Source organism: Staurois parvus, unplaced genomic scaffold (genome assembly GCF_062004578.1).
Source record: "Staurois parvus isolate SC_StPar_1 unplaced genomic scaffold, SC_StPar_1.0 ptg000032l, whole genome shotgun sequence".
In the NCBI taxonomy this organism is placed as follows: Eukaryota; Metazoa; Chordata; class Amphibia; order Anura; family Ranidae; genus Staurois; species Staurois parvus.
This window is the reverse complement of record NW_028317828.1, coordinates 2,610,494-2,627,111: the sequence shown is the minus strand read 5'-3', so window position 1 is coordinate 2,627,111 and position 16,618 is coordinate 2,610,494. Positions and strand designations below refer to the sequence as shown.

The following is a 16,618-nucleotide window of genomic DNA, read 5'->3' as shown; positions in this document are numbered from 1 at the left end:
CTTTTTTTTGTTTTGGAAAGAATGTAGAGGGGTTAGAACATCTGTCACTCGTTTTATTGCTGTCTATGTTTCCAAAACTGAGATTCACCCTCAGTATTTTTCTGTTTACTGTTATCACAGAGAGTGAAAGTCAAAGAAAATTCCCAATTTTGGGTTATTACCTGAAAAGGAGTAGAGGGGAAACTTTCATATGGAGACACTAGTTCTGTCATAACAGGGGATTCCCTCACTTTGGAAGGATTTCCACTCACTTCTTCCTGTTTCAGCTGTGGGACAGGAAGTGAATAGAAATTTCCCCAATGGTAGATGGTAATGAAAAATCTGACAGGGGCTATAATCCTCCCATACTCTATCCATTCAGTTTTACTTTAGGTTCACATCCGACCATCTGGATTCCATACACACTTGCAGCAGTTGAATACTTTATTGTATCTTACAAAATGATAGAGCTAAAACAATTACATCCGGGAGCTAATTCATACACGGAAAATGGGCATTGTGAAAGATTTGTGGTATTTGAGAAGCAAGTGAGTGTGAAATGATTAATTTGTAATAGAACTGTTCATCTTTGTTTTGATTCCTTTATGCTTGACTTTGTACACAAATAGTGATTCTTGACCTGGAGTACACCTGGTGTACCCCTGAAAGCATCTTGATATTTTTTTTTTTTTGTGGTGAGGAGGCAAGCCAAATTCCTGTTTTTGAACAAAAACATTTAGTAACTTGTTGGATTTTTAGACACATATAATACTTCTTCTAGTGTCTTGAGGCGATTATGAATGAAAGAGCCATTGAAATAAAAAAATGAAGTGTGATTTTATTCTATCACACAATGGTGTAAAATAACAATGTAAAGCATATTATGAACAGTTCCATGTGGATAAAACTACAGTAAAAATAACAAGCAAAAGTTCAGAGATAAAGTCACCATTTTTAGGTATTGAAGTACGGCCATGTGCTGTCCTGTCCTTCATGCTCTACTTGTCCTTCTCATGTCTCCTTGGGAAGAAGCCGGAAGTAGACTGAAGTGACAGGTCAAAAGGCCATCAATATAAGTGCCGAATCATAATTTAGATTTATTAACATAACTCCATGAAACTATCTTTTGAAAATACATTTCAGGCAGCCTTCCTTCCTGTCAGTAGTGACAGGAAGGACCTGGCTATTTAATCGCTCAGGTAAAAAATAGATGTAGGATACAGGGCGCAGGGTGTGCTGAGCTACTGAGAGATTGTTATGGATTGCATTAGTTCTTCTGCTGTGAACTTCGAGGATGCATTACACCACAGTGCCTACAGCTACAAATGTCTTTGTCAGATTGTTTTAATTGCATTGACTGCTAAGAATATGCAAAAACTTGCATGCCCATAATCTGAACCAGAGATTCAATTCAAGTGAACTGCTGTTAAAACTGAAGTTTGGCTGACTAACAGGTATTCATTAGAACAGTTTAATGTAACTAAGAAATCAGTAGATATTGTACCTTTAGCATATCTTATCTCACTAAAAGCAGCTGAGCTCTTTCACACACCAGATGGTGTCTAGACACACACTGTTCTTCTAGTCTCAGAAGAGCTAATCAGGAGTTTTATAGTAATACCCCATCCTCTCTTGCTTCTACTGAAATAAATTGATGGTGGCATGATGGTGGGGTTTACAAACAGGAAGAGCCGTTCCAAATAGACAATGCAATGGATAAAGTAGTGGGCTTGGGATAAAGATCAGCTGCAAAATCCTCAGTGTAAATGCAGTATCATGCACAGCTGACTTGTCCCACACTGTTCAAAATATAAGGTTGCACTACTAGACTAAGTCAACTGTAAGCATCAAAAGAATCAGGTCCCTTATCATTAATTTTGAGTATATTAAAAAATACTGAATAGCACAATAATATTTAATTTTCATTTAATATATCATATACAAAATCTAAAATACATTATTTACATTTGCTAACAAATATCTAAAGATACACACTGAATTCATCCAGAAGATTTCAAACTGGGCATATACAGGTTTTGTGGTTTGCTTAGTGCCTCTACATTGGAAAATACATTTTATGTAACAAAGTGAAGTGACTGTTGGGGTGTGACTTACTGAACTTTGCAAGTCACCAACAAATTATATCTTGCAGGACATACTGTATGTTTATGAATTAATACATTTCAGCTTCAACTTTCAAAGGGAATTCACAGTATGTTTACTACTTGATGTACAGTATTTTGCCATTTTTTCATGTTTGTCCTTTTATCAGCTGGCATACACCATATTTAGGAGGCTGGTAAAGAATCTGCAACAGACCATTTATCACGGCTTCTAGACCTCCAAAGTACTTCCTTACTTTGTAAGATTGTGACTGTTGTGAACACTTTTTTTTTTTTAAATATTTGATAAAATTCAACATGAACATAGAACAAAATCTTGATTACTATACAGTGTATATCATTTTGAGAACATTTGATAAAAAAAAGTTTTTATTGCACAGTTTAGTCCATAATGAGTCAAAATGTCATTAATCATACTCGTGCTATAAAACATGTAAAGATCTGAGGAAACTTCACACTCTGGACCTGCAGAGCATAGGACTGTGATACACATTTTGTTACTCCATCTGCATCTTCCATCATCTTTGCAAGTGGAAGATAGAAGAAATAAATAAGATTGAACCTGTCAATCACTGCTGCTGTAATTCCACCTGAAAATAAACAAAACTCAAATTGTAACATGTTGAATACTGGTAGCAGTAAAAATAAGCTTCATTCAGTGGCTTATAGCCAAATTAAGATTTACAATTATAACTGAATTGCATATATGGGACCATATACAGTAATACCTCGGTTTAAGAAAGCCTCGGTTAAAGTAATTTTCGGTTTACAAATGAAAATCCAGTGAAAATAATGCCTCGGTTTACAAATTTTGTATGAATTTTTTTCGCAATACGAAGTGTATATCCGTGCTGATTTTTAAATGCAATTGCTGGCTCTTTTTTTGTCTTCACTATAGCTCACAGAATTAGCTGTCACTTTCCCCAATGTTAACGGAAATGTTTCTTTTAAGAAACTAAAAAGAAACATTGTTTGCCCCCCCCCCTTTCCTGACCTGCCAGGCTGCATGCTCTCAAAAAGGGTCTGGTACGGATTTTGGGGAGGAGTTCCCCTCAAAATCCATACCAAACACGAAGGGCTTGGTATGGATGGGAAGGGAGACCCCACACATTTTTTTAAATAATTTTTTTAATTGCCGGCAATTCTTTTACATTCAGCTGTCAGTGGGAAACTCCGCTGACAGCTGAAATATTAACACATGGTTGTCACTACTAAAATGCCGCATGACTTGATAAAATAACTCATTATTTATTAGTGTTTACTTTTTTTTGATCTCCGGAACAGATTAATTGGTTTTCAATGCATTCCTATGGGAAACGGCGTTTCGGTTTAAGAATTTTTCGCTATAAGAAAATAACCGAGGTATTACTGTATACTAAAAGACAAGTATAAGGTTGTGGAAAAAAAATGATACCCACCTAGGTGGATGCTGCATCTGTCCCCCGCTGCTTCTAAGCCTGAAAACTGAGCAATCAAAGATTGCTGATCGCTTGGTCCCCAGTCTTCAGTTTGCAGAGAGCCAATGACTGTCAGTCACCAGCTCTCTGCTGTCCCCCCTCCAGCGCTCACTAGAGCACTGGACTGAGGAGGGGGTGGGAGCAGCTGGCTCAGGCTCTTTGCGGTATGCTGAAAGGCTGAACCAACTGCCAGGCAGGTGCAGATCCCAACATAAAAGTCGGGATTTTTTTACAGAGCCTGGACTGGCTCAGTGACGTTGGCCGACAGCGGGCTTAAAACGGGTCACATGACAGAACAAACTGCACTCCTGTGATCCATAGGAGAAGTAGGGGCGAAATATCTTTGGCCCTACTTCTCCTATAGGGCCAGTTCACACTGCAAAACACACTCTGGATACATTCCGGATACGTTTTTGCTTACAGTTCACACCACATGCAGTTCCGGTGTAGTTTGCTATGTTCCAGAATGGTTCTGTGCATAATGTTCTAATTTTTTCCTGCACAAGAAACTGACTGCACTGATGTGAATTAGGTCCATTGGAATATATGGAAATCACTGCATGCATTTTTGATGCAGAAAAAATGCACTGAACTGCATTTAGTGTAAACTAGCCCTTAAAGCTGAACTCAACCGCTAAAAAAAATGAAAAACATTTATTGGAGCGGTCTTACCTGCCAAAGGATTTGTATTTCTTGTCCATCGATTTCTGAGATTCACAGAGCCCCACCCAAACAGTACAGTCAAGTTGGTGACCAGGCTTTTCCCTGCTGCAGCACAGTTAGGTCACCCTGCCCACAGTCTGTTATTGGACAACAAACCTACAGTAACACACTGATTAGGTCCTATCTTTGCACTTTACCCCTCTCATCATAGTCCTGGTGCAGGACACCGGCTTGGTGCTCCTCTCTTTTCCAGCAGAGAGCTGATGAAAAAGGGATTGTAAGAGAAAGATATACAGTCAGTAGGTATTTATAATTGTTGCATTTAAAATATATTGAGTGCTGGTTCACACCAGATGCAGTCCAGTGCTTTTGTTTGTGCTTCAAAAATGCATGCACAGTGTTTTCCATGTATTCCAATGGCCATAGTTCACACCAGTGCAGTCAGTTCTAGTCAGTTTGCAGAAAAAAAGTAGAACATGCTGCATATTTTCTGCACAGAACTGTACTGGAAAACAGTAGAATGCTTTAAAAAAGCACCAGAACAGAATGTGGAGTGAACTGTAAGCAAATACACATCTGGAACTCATCCGGAGTGTGTTTTCTTTGGTGTGAACTGGCCCTAAAATGATTATTAAAGAAAATGAGCACAAAAGTGTTGTTGTTGCTCACAATCACCAATCAAAATTTTGTTTTTCCATAAAATAGAATATGCCTGACTTGATGCAGCTATAAACTTGTGTGGTAAGTTTTTTTCTACATTTTATTAAAAAAAATACAACTCTGTTTTAATTAAGCACAATGACAGTTATGTCAAAAACACTTTTATACCATAGACACCAAAACAGCTTAAAATACATTACCTTCATTATGCTGGTAATCCATGCTAAATATGGTGGGACACTAGTGTATACCCCAGCTTTTCCTGGTCGTCCACACCCATCTCCCCAGCTCACAATGCCATTTTGTTGCCACAAGGTGTTGGGGCCCAGTGACACCAATGGGCCACCACTGTCACCCTGAAAAAAATTAAAGCATTCACTGAAACCTCTCAATCTATTTCTTAATGTGAATTTTCAAGAATGAGGCAAAGTCAGTGTTGTACAGGCATTGTGTTCCTTTACTTTTTTTCATTTATGTGGTGCTATAGCCAATTAATCAGCAATTGAATGTAAGCAAAATTGCCTAATATTAAAATCTCTGGCACTTTTACAGACTGGAGCTCTTGGTGTTTTTTTGAAATTCATTGAATGTTTTTAATAGAATTTCAGGGCTGGACTATTGCAAATAATATACAATCAAAATCTCTCATATGCATTCCAGCTTCATATACTCTGTACAATAATAAAGTACAATGTGACCTATATTAAGTAAAAAAAATACAGCTACAGTATTTTATTAACAGCAGGTTTTAAAAAGTGTACAGAATATGTATAGGGCGCATCAATGGAGGAGCGAGAGATGTCATCCGGGTTTGGAGGAGACACTGGACAAGAGGCACCGGGCAGCACTTCTAGGAGTTGAAGCAAATTCTGTATGTGGAAGAGGATAGAACAGAAAGGTGCTTCTAAGTGCAGTATATCCAGAAGAATCTTTAACTTCTTGCTGACCAGCCACTGTAGAAATACGGTGGCAGGTTGACAGGGCTGGGCAAAACCACGTTTTAAAACATGCGTTTGAAAAACAGGTAGGGGGCGTGCGCGAGGTGTGTGCCCGCCCTACCCGTCCCGCCGATCGCGGTCGTGGGTGTCAGTCGCCGGGTCACAGCTGGTCATTACCTACCGTGTCCCGACGATTAGCGGCAATCACTGACAGAGAGGGCGGCTGCAGTGTTTACACTGCAGCCGTGCTTTCTGTTAGTCCCCTGTCAGCTCCTGACATGCTGATCCGGAGAGAAAAGTTTATCTCTCTGGGTCAGCGTGTTCCCCTGCAGTACACACCCCCGCCCCCTAGTAAAACACTACCCTCACACAGTTAACCCTTTCAGTAAATAAGTTAACCCCTTCCTCCCCAGTGCTATTAGTACAGTGTCAGTGGTTTTTTTTTTTTTGCACTGATCACTGTATTGGTGTCACTGGGGATGTCAATGACCCCAAGTCAGTTCCCCCCCAGTGTCAGAATGTCCACTGCAGTCCCGCCATAAGTCGCTGATCGCCGCCATAAGTCACTGATCGCCGCCATTATTGGTATAAAAAAATTAAAAATCCCAGTATCTTTCCCGCCATTTGTAAACGCTATAACTTTCACGTAAACCAATTAATTTACACGTATTGTTTTTTTGTTTTTTTTAGCAGAGACATGTCGCAGAATACATTTTGGCAGAAATTTAGGACTAAATTTGATTTTTACATTTTTTTTTACTGGACATGTTTTATAGCAAAAAGCCCAAAATATTTTTTTTTTCCTCAAAAAATTATCAGCCTTTTTTTTTATAGCACAAAAAATAAAAACCGCACAGGCGATCAAAAACCACCGAAAGAAAGCTCAATTTGTGGGAAAAAAAGGATATAAATTTCATTTAAGTACCGTATTGCATGACCGCTCAATTGGCCGTTAAACTAGCAAAAAAATGGCGTAAATTGCAGTATCTATACCATAGTTTGTAGACGCTATAACTTTCACACAAAGCAATCAATATACACTTATTGGGATTTTTTTACCAAAAACATGTAGCAGAATACATTTTGGCCTAAATTTTTTTAACCAGCTTTGAGTTTACTATATATTTTTTATAGCTGAAAGTAAAAAATATCGTTTTTATTCAAAATGTTTGGTCTTTTTTTGTTTATAGCGTGAAAAATAAAAAGCGCACAGGTGATCAAATACCACCAAAAGAAAGCTCTATTTGTGTGAAAAAAAGGATGTAAATTTCATTTGGGTGAAGCATTGCATGACCGCACAATTGTTAGTTGAATTAGTGCAGCTCCGAGTAGCAAAAAGAGGCCTGGTCATTAAGGGGGGTAAATCCTCAGGAGGTCAAGTGGTTAATAATGATGGTTAGAAAAAAAGACAGTAAAGTTAGGCTTACTAATATCCATATTGTTTGCAGTGATCAACACAATTTCCCCTAAAAGATAATCATAAAATATTCTGCTAAGGTTTCATTCAAACAGGCGTTGACACCATATTTATTATTGCATCTGCCCCAACCTGTGTGTAGGCACTGTTCTGTTCTTTTTTCCATTGTTTGAGTTGCCATTTGTCTTTTTTTTATTCATTAAAGACTATTCATTTACTACATTTAATCTGGCACTTCCTGGTGTTCTATTATATTTTATAGAGAGATTTCTTCAGTCTCTGAGGAGTCGCAGCAAGTGTACGGAGTTGATGCATCCTTAACCCTTGATGGACTAGTTATTAATTTCTGGACTTTATGAATTATTTGCATGCACCGGTATATATTTAGCATCTATTTTACTCTTTGTGCCATTCTTTGCTTTTTCACTATTTGCATGGACGTATCTGCCCATCAAAATTTGACTTCCATGCAGGAGTGGGTGCATAGATCCTAACGTAGACAGTGTGTTTCAATAGACTTGAAAAAAAAAAGATTTTACAAAGTCCAAAAATCTTATTTTCTTTATCTTCCATTCATCCATTGAGGGACACAGGAATTTAGGAATTCTGAAACAGTCGGGACATGCAAATGCAGTCCAACTGAGGGGTTGGGATCAGTATACAAGGCCATTAAAACAATGCCTGCACCAAGGCTAGATATAGAAAAGGCCAAGGGGGAAGGCACAGAGGCTCAGCCAGATGCTCCGGAGCATGACAAATTATCACCACAAAAAACGAAATTGCCATCTGAAGAAACAAGGAGCCTGTAGGGAAAGGTACAGGTTTTCAATAGGTACAATCAGTGGGGACAATGACTCTAGTTTGGCAGCTCTCCATACAGTGCTATGAAAAATGAGTTGCCCCCTTCCTGCTTTTTTTTTTTTTGCATATTTGTCACACTTCAGATCAAATAAATTTTATTATTACACAAAGATATCCCAAGTAAATATAAAATGCAGTTTTTAAATGATTTCATCTATTAAGGGGAAAAAAGCTCAATCATATTTAAGTCCAGACTCTGATTAGGCCATTCCAAAACCTTCATTTTGGTTTTTTTTAGCCATTCAGTTGTGGACTTGCTGGTGTGTTTCGGATCATTGTCCTGCTGCACAACCCAAGTGTGCTTGAGGACCCCCTAGCTCTTCAAAATGCAGAGCACCTATCCATTCTAACCAGACTTCAATTCCGAACCTATACTCCAGCCCCTCCTTTCGGGATAAGGCTTGGACTACCAAGGATATCAACCTATCCCTGAAGTCCTCTTCACAGTGAAGAGTGGGGGGGGGGGCACCTGTTACAGTCTTCCTCTCTCTGGGTCACAGGTCCTCTAGACCTGTGGTTTAAATTTCAACAAAGCTGCTCTCCAGCATTGCAAACAAAAGTCTTTCTTCCAGAAAAGAGTTTCTCTAAGAGCAAATGCTTGAGAATTGACAGATAAATGAAATCTTACAATGTGGGTTCTAGGCATAATGGTAGCTGTTGTGCTTCCACATTTAAATTGTGCAAAATTTAAAAGGAAAATACTCAGACAGTGCATGTGTAAGATGATAGTAGCCTCCTTAGAGACAGTACCATTTGCCCTATCTCAAACTCTCCAACTAAACATCTTGTTAATCAGGAAATAGGAGGCTCATTCTCTCAATCTGCCAATGTCCCTGTCAAACAAAGAATTTCTGTACCTTGTTGGATCACCACCCAACCCTAATAGTGGGGAAGCTTTCTTTCCTTATCACTGCAAAGTCATCAGGAACATTGCCACAGGGGTAACCAAGCTCCCCTTCAACATCTTGGAGCACAGAGAAGTCCAATTGGCACTGCACCAATAGACCCCCCTTCTTAAAGTACACTAAATCAAGGTGTCAGTCAGACAATGCCATGATGGTGGCTTACATCAACTATCGGGGGGGGGGGGGGGACCAGGAGTCTGACTGTCTTGAAGGAAGCAATGCAGATAACCTCCTGTACAGAAACACTTTGTTCAGCAATCTCTGTATTGCACATCCTGGAGTGAACAACCGAAAAGCAAAATATCTCAGCCATTGTCTGGATCAAGGGGAATGATCCCTTCACCCAGATGTCTTATCGGCTATGCCAAAAATAGGGGAATCCAGATGTAGACATCCTAGTCTCCAAATTTAACAACAAACTACTTCTGTTACCAGAGCCAGGCATCCTGTAGTCTAGGCACAGATGCCTTTATAATACCCTAGTCTCAGTTCAGGCTCATTTAAGCCTTTCCTCCAGTGCGAATTCTGCTCTGGAAAATAGAGCAAGAAGGAAAGATGGTGATTCAAATTGTACCAAACTAGCCTAAAAGTAGCTGGTACACAGACATACTCCGACTTCTCACAGACAAACCCTTGCTCAAGGCCCTCTTTTTCATCCTGCTTCTCAGTATCTTGCTTTAAATACGCCTGTTGAAAACCAGGCCTTAAAAGACAGAGGGGTTTTTGAGTCTGATTTCTATCTAGCTAAAAGCAAGAAGATCTACTATCACACCTGGAAATCCTTTTTTGCCTGGTACTTTAATCCCATGTACTCTAATCCCAGGAATGTTTCTGTGCCTCACATTTAGGCTTTCATACAAATAGGTGTTGACCAGAACTTGGCCTTAATTTCCCTAAAAGGCAATTTCTCTGCCTTATCGATTCTTTTTCCAAGGCCTATGGTATCACTTTCCTTTATAGGAACCATTTTTTAAAGGAGTATCTTGTATTATGTCCCCCTTGCAACACTCTGTTCTTCCTTGGAATCTCAACCTTTCTATGCCCTGCAGAAACCACCCTTTGAACCCATCATGGAGATTCCCCTATGGGATCACCTCTGCAAAGTAGCCTTTTGGGTTGCTGTCATATCAGCCAGACCAGTTTCTGAATTAGAGTCCCTTTCCTGTAAAAAGTCCTTCCTCACAAAGATAGTTTTACTGTTCCACCTCAAATTAGGTTATTGTCCTACCACCCCTGTGCCCTACGCCTAAGCATCCAAAGGAAACCTCTCTACATATTTTGGAGGTAGATAGAGTCATTAGAGTGTACCTTAAAGCTACTGCTCCAATCAGATGGACAGATACCCTGTTTGTCCTATCTGCAGTAAGATGATTTCATTAAAAATAAGATGTGTATTCACAAATATAGCAATATAAAAAGCATATGGATCACAGGAGATCAAGTAGCGTGCAAATCCCACTGGCAGGGAGACTCTTGTAAAAGGCTGATGCGTTTCAAACGGAGATCCCTTCTTCCTCAGAGCCAACAAGATAGAGATTGCCATCTTATATATATATATATGACATTTAAGTAAGACATTTGTATAGACACTCCCATATGGGCTGGATGTGCAATAACAAGGGGGAGGGGTATTGGTGTACTTGAATGTAACCGGTTGGGATTCAAGTTACAATTAAAATTGAAAAATAAAAATGAAAATAAAAATGATAATTATAAATGATACTATAAATAAAAGTCAATATAGGATTGAGATTAAGATCAGGTACAGTATACAAATTGTACCCATCCATACATGCAGTATTACAGGTGACATTATTAAAATGTTAAGATCAATCATTGCAGCACATAAGAATATTTTAAAATCAACCATTGCAGCAATTAAAGATATTTAGTACAAACATTTAAAGAACTTTTTTTGGAAACTTTTTGAACTTTTTCAGAAAAATAAATATAAATATATATATATATATATATATATATATAAAAAACTCACAGAAAATCTCTTGCTCAGAGAATGTTGCAGAGTGAATGTTTTTATGTGTGTGTACTCCGTTGGTGTAGGTGGATCAAGATTTGCAGATCCAAAAGGAAGGGTACCAATAAGTGAAGGGAGAAGGGAAGGTCTCAATGGTGGCTCCAGGTGGTGAAGCGCATGCCAGAGGGGGCTGGCGAACTGTGGCTGTGCAGTGCATTCCAGCAACTGTCAGAGGCTCCTAAGAGCGCTCAGCAGCCTCTGGAATGCACGCCCTTAACCACTTCCAGACCGGAGACTTTTACCCCCTTCCTGACCAGGGCAATTTTCAGCTTTCAGCGCTATCACACTTTGAATGACAATTGCTCGGTCATGCAGCACTGTACCCAAATGAATTTTTTACCATTTTTTTGAGACAGATAAAGCTTTATTTTGGTGGTATTTATTCACCGCTGGAATTTTTATTTTTTTTGCTATGTAAATGAAAATGTCCAAACATTTTGAAAAAAAGTGTTTTTTTTATAAAATTTTGCAAATAAATATTTCATCATAAATCTTTGCCAAAATTTATTCCGTTATCTTTTTAGTAAAAAAAAAATCCAAATTAGTTTATAACCAAAAATTATAATTTTTAAAAAATATTTTTTTACATTTTTATTTTATTTTTTTATATTATTTTTTATTTATTTATTTTTTTTTTACATACTGTCACCCATGGTGACACTGTACTACTTGTGGGGGGGTGTCACCATGGGGACACTGTACTACTTGTGGGGGGTGTCACCATGGTGATACTACTACTTGTGGGGGGTGATGAAGATTTTTTTTTTTTTTTTACACTGATTGCTTTTACACCCATATAGGATGTAAAAGCAATCATTTCTCTTTCTCTCTGTGTGCATTCTTGCACGCATTGAGAAGTACTTAGTGAGCTGTGATTGGTCACAGCTTGTCACATGGTACAAGGCTGTTGTGAATAGCTTTGTACCATGTGACCTCTGTGATCATTCACAGATTTCACACGTAGTAAGTAATGATGTCACAAGTGACATCTTGCTTACTACTTTGCATGTGATCACTGATTGGCCAATCAGTGATCACATGATCGGGACCTTGTACAGAGGTCCCATCCAACGATCGGTGTTTCACTGTGTCCAGAGGACACAGCAGGCACCGGATCGCGGTGCTGTGTGCTCCGAGGGAGCGCGCACAAGCAGGGTGCGGGGAGGCCGTTTATAAACGGCCACCCGACCCTGCACTGCCACCGTCCGGTCGTTTATATGCAACGGCCGGTCGGGAAGTGGTTAAGGAACAGGAAGATCGGCCGCTAGATGCGTTCCTGACGCGACTTCTGGTTCCCGAAAATGTCACTTCCGGTTCACAAGCAAAGCTGGGCTGTGCTCCAAGCTCCTTCTCATCTCAAAGATAGAGCGGAAGGGACACAGTGCTGGTGTAGCGGTAAAATGAGTATCCTGTGCAGATATGTATCCTCTGAAGCAACTGCGCATCTTGCCGCTACACCGGTAACATTGCAATAGGCAGCAGGGGACAGAAACATGCAAATCGCTGGGGAGCCAATTAAATGTGCACCAAAAAAACTCTGTCATTATTCAATTGAAACAAAGAAAGTTTTGTGATAAATCCACAATGATGAAAGATACATTGGTAAAATAATTAGGTGGAGACTAAAAATGCATACATGAATGACTAAATGAATATATAAATGGAAGAAACAAGACACCCCACTTTAAACAGAATATGATTTGGTAGTTGTCCTAGTTGTGAATTGATAAATAAAATTTATGTGTGTGTATATGTATACATTTATGTTTAAAGAACTTCTTTCAACCATAGACATGAGGCTCCCCTAGTAGCTATAGTAGCCCATGCAATTTACAAATGATTTTCTGTATGAAGCCAGGAAGAAACGTGGAGAAAGTGCACATCAGTATGACCTATGTGTAGGTTCTATAGAGGGAGGTATGTGGTAGGATTCAAGGAGGTGTGAACATGTGGATCTCATGGATGGAACTGTATATAATTAATAATACATCTGTATAGACGCATGCACGGGCATGTACTTCTGCATATGAAAGCATATAGTATACCACTCTTGTGTGTACTTGGGTCCATACATATTACTATGTGGATGCACAACTTGATGTCAGATCCCTGCACAGCGAGTCTGCATCCACAAGTGTGAGAACATTTACGAACATATAACTAGACCAGAGTGTGTATTTCTAAATCACCATTTAAACCTTTCGGGGCTGGAGTATCTAAAGTAAAGATCTAGTAACTTTCTCTTCTACAAAGCTTTTGATATCTTCTCCCATTATCAAGATCTTTTGGAATGGCTTCTATACCAAAGACCCTGATGTCACAGTAGTTGCCCTGGTGGGCTTCTTTAAAATGGCGGGGAACTGAATATTTGTCTGTGCCATTTTTTTATACTACTTTTATGTTCGCTGATGTGGACTCTCAAAAGGACGGGATGTGGGACTTATGTAGAGCAGGCCACATGGACATAGTAGCCCATAGATCACAAAGGAAGTGCCACAGTTGATAAAGTGTTTAAAGGCATATATCCAGCCATCAGTACCCGCTATTTCACGCTTGCGATGCCAGGTGATGTCACAGGTGCCGCAGTTGGAGGCGCCACTTCTATAGTTACCTTTTTGGTCGAAGAGACAGGACCATTGACCTGAGATTGTTTTTGGGAGGCTATTAGTTTTACGTAGGTTGCTAGGGGGCACAATACTTCTGAGATCTCTAGGTTTTCTAAACATCAAGTTGGGCTTGTCAGGGAGCAAGTCACAAAAGGCAGGGTCGTTTTTAAGGATGTTCCAATTTTTTTATAAAATGTGTTTAATTTCCCAGGATTTGCTGTTGAACCTTGTACAGAAACGCACTTCCACTTGGTTGCTGGTGACCTTTAGACTTTTTGGGAGTAATCTGATGGTTGTCTATGAATCTATGATTGTTGTCATTGGTGTAGATATTTATTGAATGCTGTTTCAATATGGGTGTTGTTGTATCCTTTCTCCTTAAATTTATTTTTAAGGATAGAGTTTTATTCGATGTAGTCCTGTTTAGGGTACACATGCGTTTTAGTCTACAGAATTGTCCATTTTTTATCCATTGCGGATGGTGGTTACTTTCCGCACGTAGATATGAATTACCAGCTGTAGGTTTAAAATGTGTTTTCGAGCAAATATTGCCCCCAGTACCGTGCCGCAATTCAAGGTCTAGGAAATTAATTGATTCTCGTCTATCACGTGGGTGAATGTAGTTCCGTAGGGATTTCCATCACAGTGTTTTAAGAAGCCTTGTAACTGGGAATCCGTGACATTCTAGATGATTAAGTTGTCATCAATATATCTGGCATATAAAATTAAATTCTCACTGAATGGATTGTTCACCTAAATGTAGTGGTCTTCCCAGTAGCCCATGAATAGATTAGCATAACTGGGGGCAAATCTAGCTCCCATGGCAGTACCCTGTATCTGTCGATAATGCCTATCCAAGAAAGAAAAGTGGTTATGTTGTAAGGCAAAATCTATGCAAGTATAAAGAAACTGGGCTTGTGTGTAGTGGAAAGATAGATCTTTAGCTAGCACATATTGTATGGCTCTGATGCCATGATCGTGTTTGATCGAGGTATACAGTGAAACTACATCCAATTATAGCCATCTATAGCCTTGTTGCCACGTATAGTCAGACAGTATATCAAGCATCTCATTGTAATCCTTGACATAGGATGGGAAATTGAGAACAATTTCTTTTAAGAAATGGTCAATGTAACAACCTAGGTTACTGGTGAGACTGGCTTTGCCTGCAATTATGGGTCTATCGGGGGGGATTTTCTTTATTTTTGTGTATTTTTGGAATGTGATAAAAAAAGGGGGTGGCTGGATGTTTTGTGCATAGAAATAGAAATTCTTCTTTATTTGAGTATCCCCTCAGACAGTGATTTATCTAACAATGGTTTAAGTTCTTTTTGATATTGGACTATTGGATCAGTAGGTAAAGTTTCATATGTATAATGATCATTAGGAAATCTGAGTGCCTCAGCAACATACTCTTCATGGTCTTGTATAACTAGGCTTCCTACTTTTGTCAGCTTGTCTAATCACTACATCTTTTTTGTCTTTGAGTGTTTTCAGGGAACCTGACAATGAATCCTGTTGCACATAATGATTGTGTTTAGATGTGTTATTGTTACATATCCTGTTAATGTTATTGAGCACTGTCTCATAAAATGTGGGAATATGGTGGCCTTTAACCCAGTGCAGGTAGAAGGTAGATGTGGGCTTGAGACCAGTATGCTGAATGTCCATTAGGGAGGCACTAGCAGTTTCTGTTAAGATAATATTTTTTGTTCACGATCAACCAATGTGCCTTCTGCGTATAGGTTTTCAAGTATTTCTAATATAGATCTTTCTAACAGATCATTCAAGGAGGGGGTAGGAGAGTTGCTGGAATAGTTGTCAATGTTTGGTCTTTTAGTAGAAAATATCTATTGACTGTTAGGTTGCGAATAAATTTGTTCAAGTCAACAAATAATTCAAACAAATTGGAAGGAGCAAAACTGAGACCTCTCTTTTGAAGAAGTTCTAATTCGGTGTTGGAAAATGTAGAATGTGAAAGGTTATAGATCTTAATGGTAGAAAATGAAGATGTCATGGTTATCTCCTTCCTCTTTTGGTGTCTCTTTCCACCTCTCCCTCCTCTTGTTATGACACACCCAGCCCATATGGGAGTGTCTATACAAATGTCTTACTTAAATGTCATATATATAGAACATGGCAATCTCTATCTTGTTGACTCTGAGGAAGAAGGGATCTCCTTTTGGAACGCGTCAGATGTTTACGAGAGTCTCCCTACCAGTGGGATTCGCACGCTACTTGATCTCCTGTGATCCATCCCAGCCTTATCAAAGGGCTGCATAACCTTTGATCCCTTGGTGGACGAGTTTCACGGAGGTCGATTAATCCACTTATTCTGGATCTAGGTCTCTGAGTGCTAGAGATGTCATCTTGATTTTACTGTCCTATCTGCAGGACCTCACAAAAGTCCATCTTCACCCGATGGATAAAAAAAAAATCTGATTGCAAGAGTTTACACTCCAAAAGAGAAATCACCTCCTGCATGCTTAAGTGCCCACTCCACCAGATTGGTGAGAGCCTCCTGGGAATTTGGGCACCAAGCCTCAGGAGCCCAGCTGCATAAGTCTGCCACCTGGTCTTCTGTTCATACTTTCTCAAAGTTTTATCAGGTGGAAGTCCAGGTTTCCGCTGATGCAATATTTGGCTGCAAGGTTCTTGCTGTGGCACTCTCAAATTGGGTCTTCCGACCTTTGTTATTTGGGCCTGTTGGCACAGTTATGTTTGACATGTTTCAAACAACAGGATAGATGACCACACACTGGTACATAATAATCTCCAGTGTACGGTTATCCATCCTGTTGTTTGAAGCTTCTGCGGTGATGAGCCTGACAGGAACCTGTAATTTGATTTTTGGGCCAAACTGTGGGCAGACTAACCTTGAGCAATTGATGGTGTTTCTTGAACTTTCTGGATCTATGTTTGACTTGTTGTTACCCACCCTTCTTATTCTTTGCATGGAGATGTCCCATAGTGT

The 16,618-nt window shown here is 39.3% G+C and overlaps 1 protein-coding gene across 2 annotated transcripts in view; it reads right to left on the bottom strand.

Annotated features, from left to right (window-relative positions):
- Nucleotides 1–1,888: 1,888 nt before the first annotated feature.
- Nucleotides 1,889–16,618, bottom strand: part of LOC149470742 (transmembrane protease serine 4-like) — a 165,215-nt gene continuing 150,485 nt past the window's right edge. Inside the window, exons 12-13 of one of the 2 annotated variants that reach the window (XM_089660883.1) lie at nt 5,083–5,238; nt 1,889–2,692 (exon numbers count right to left, since the gene is read on the bottom strand). In XM_089660883.1, the coding sequence (XP_089517009.1) occupies nt 2,672–2,692; nt 5,083–5,238 (177 nt within the window). In that variant the 3' untranslated portion in view covers nt 1,889–2,671. The other variant, XM_089660882.1, reaches the window with a different exon arrangement.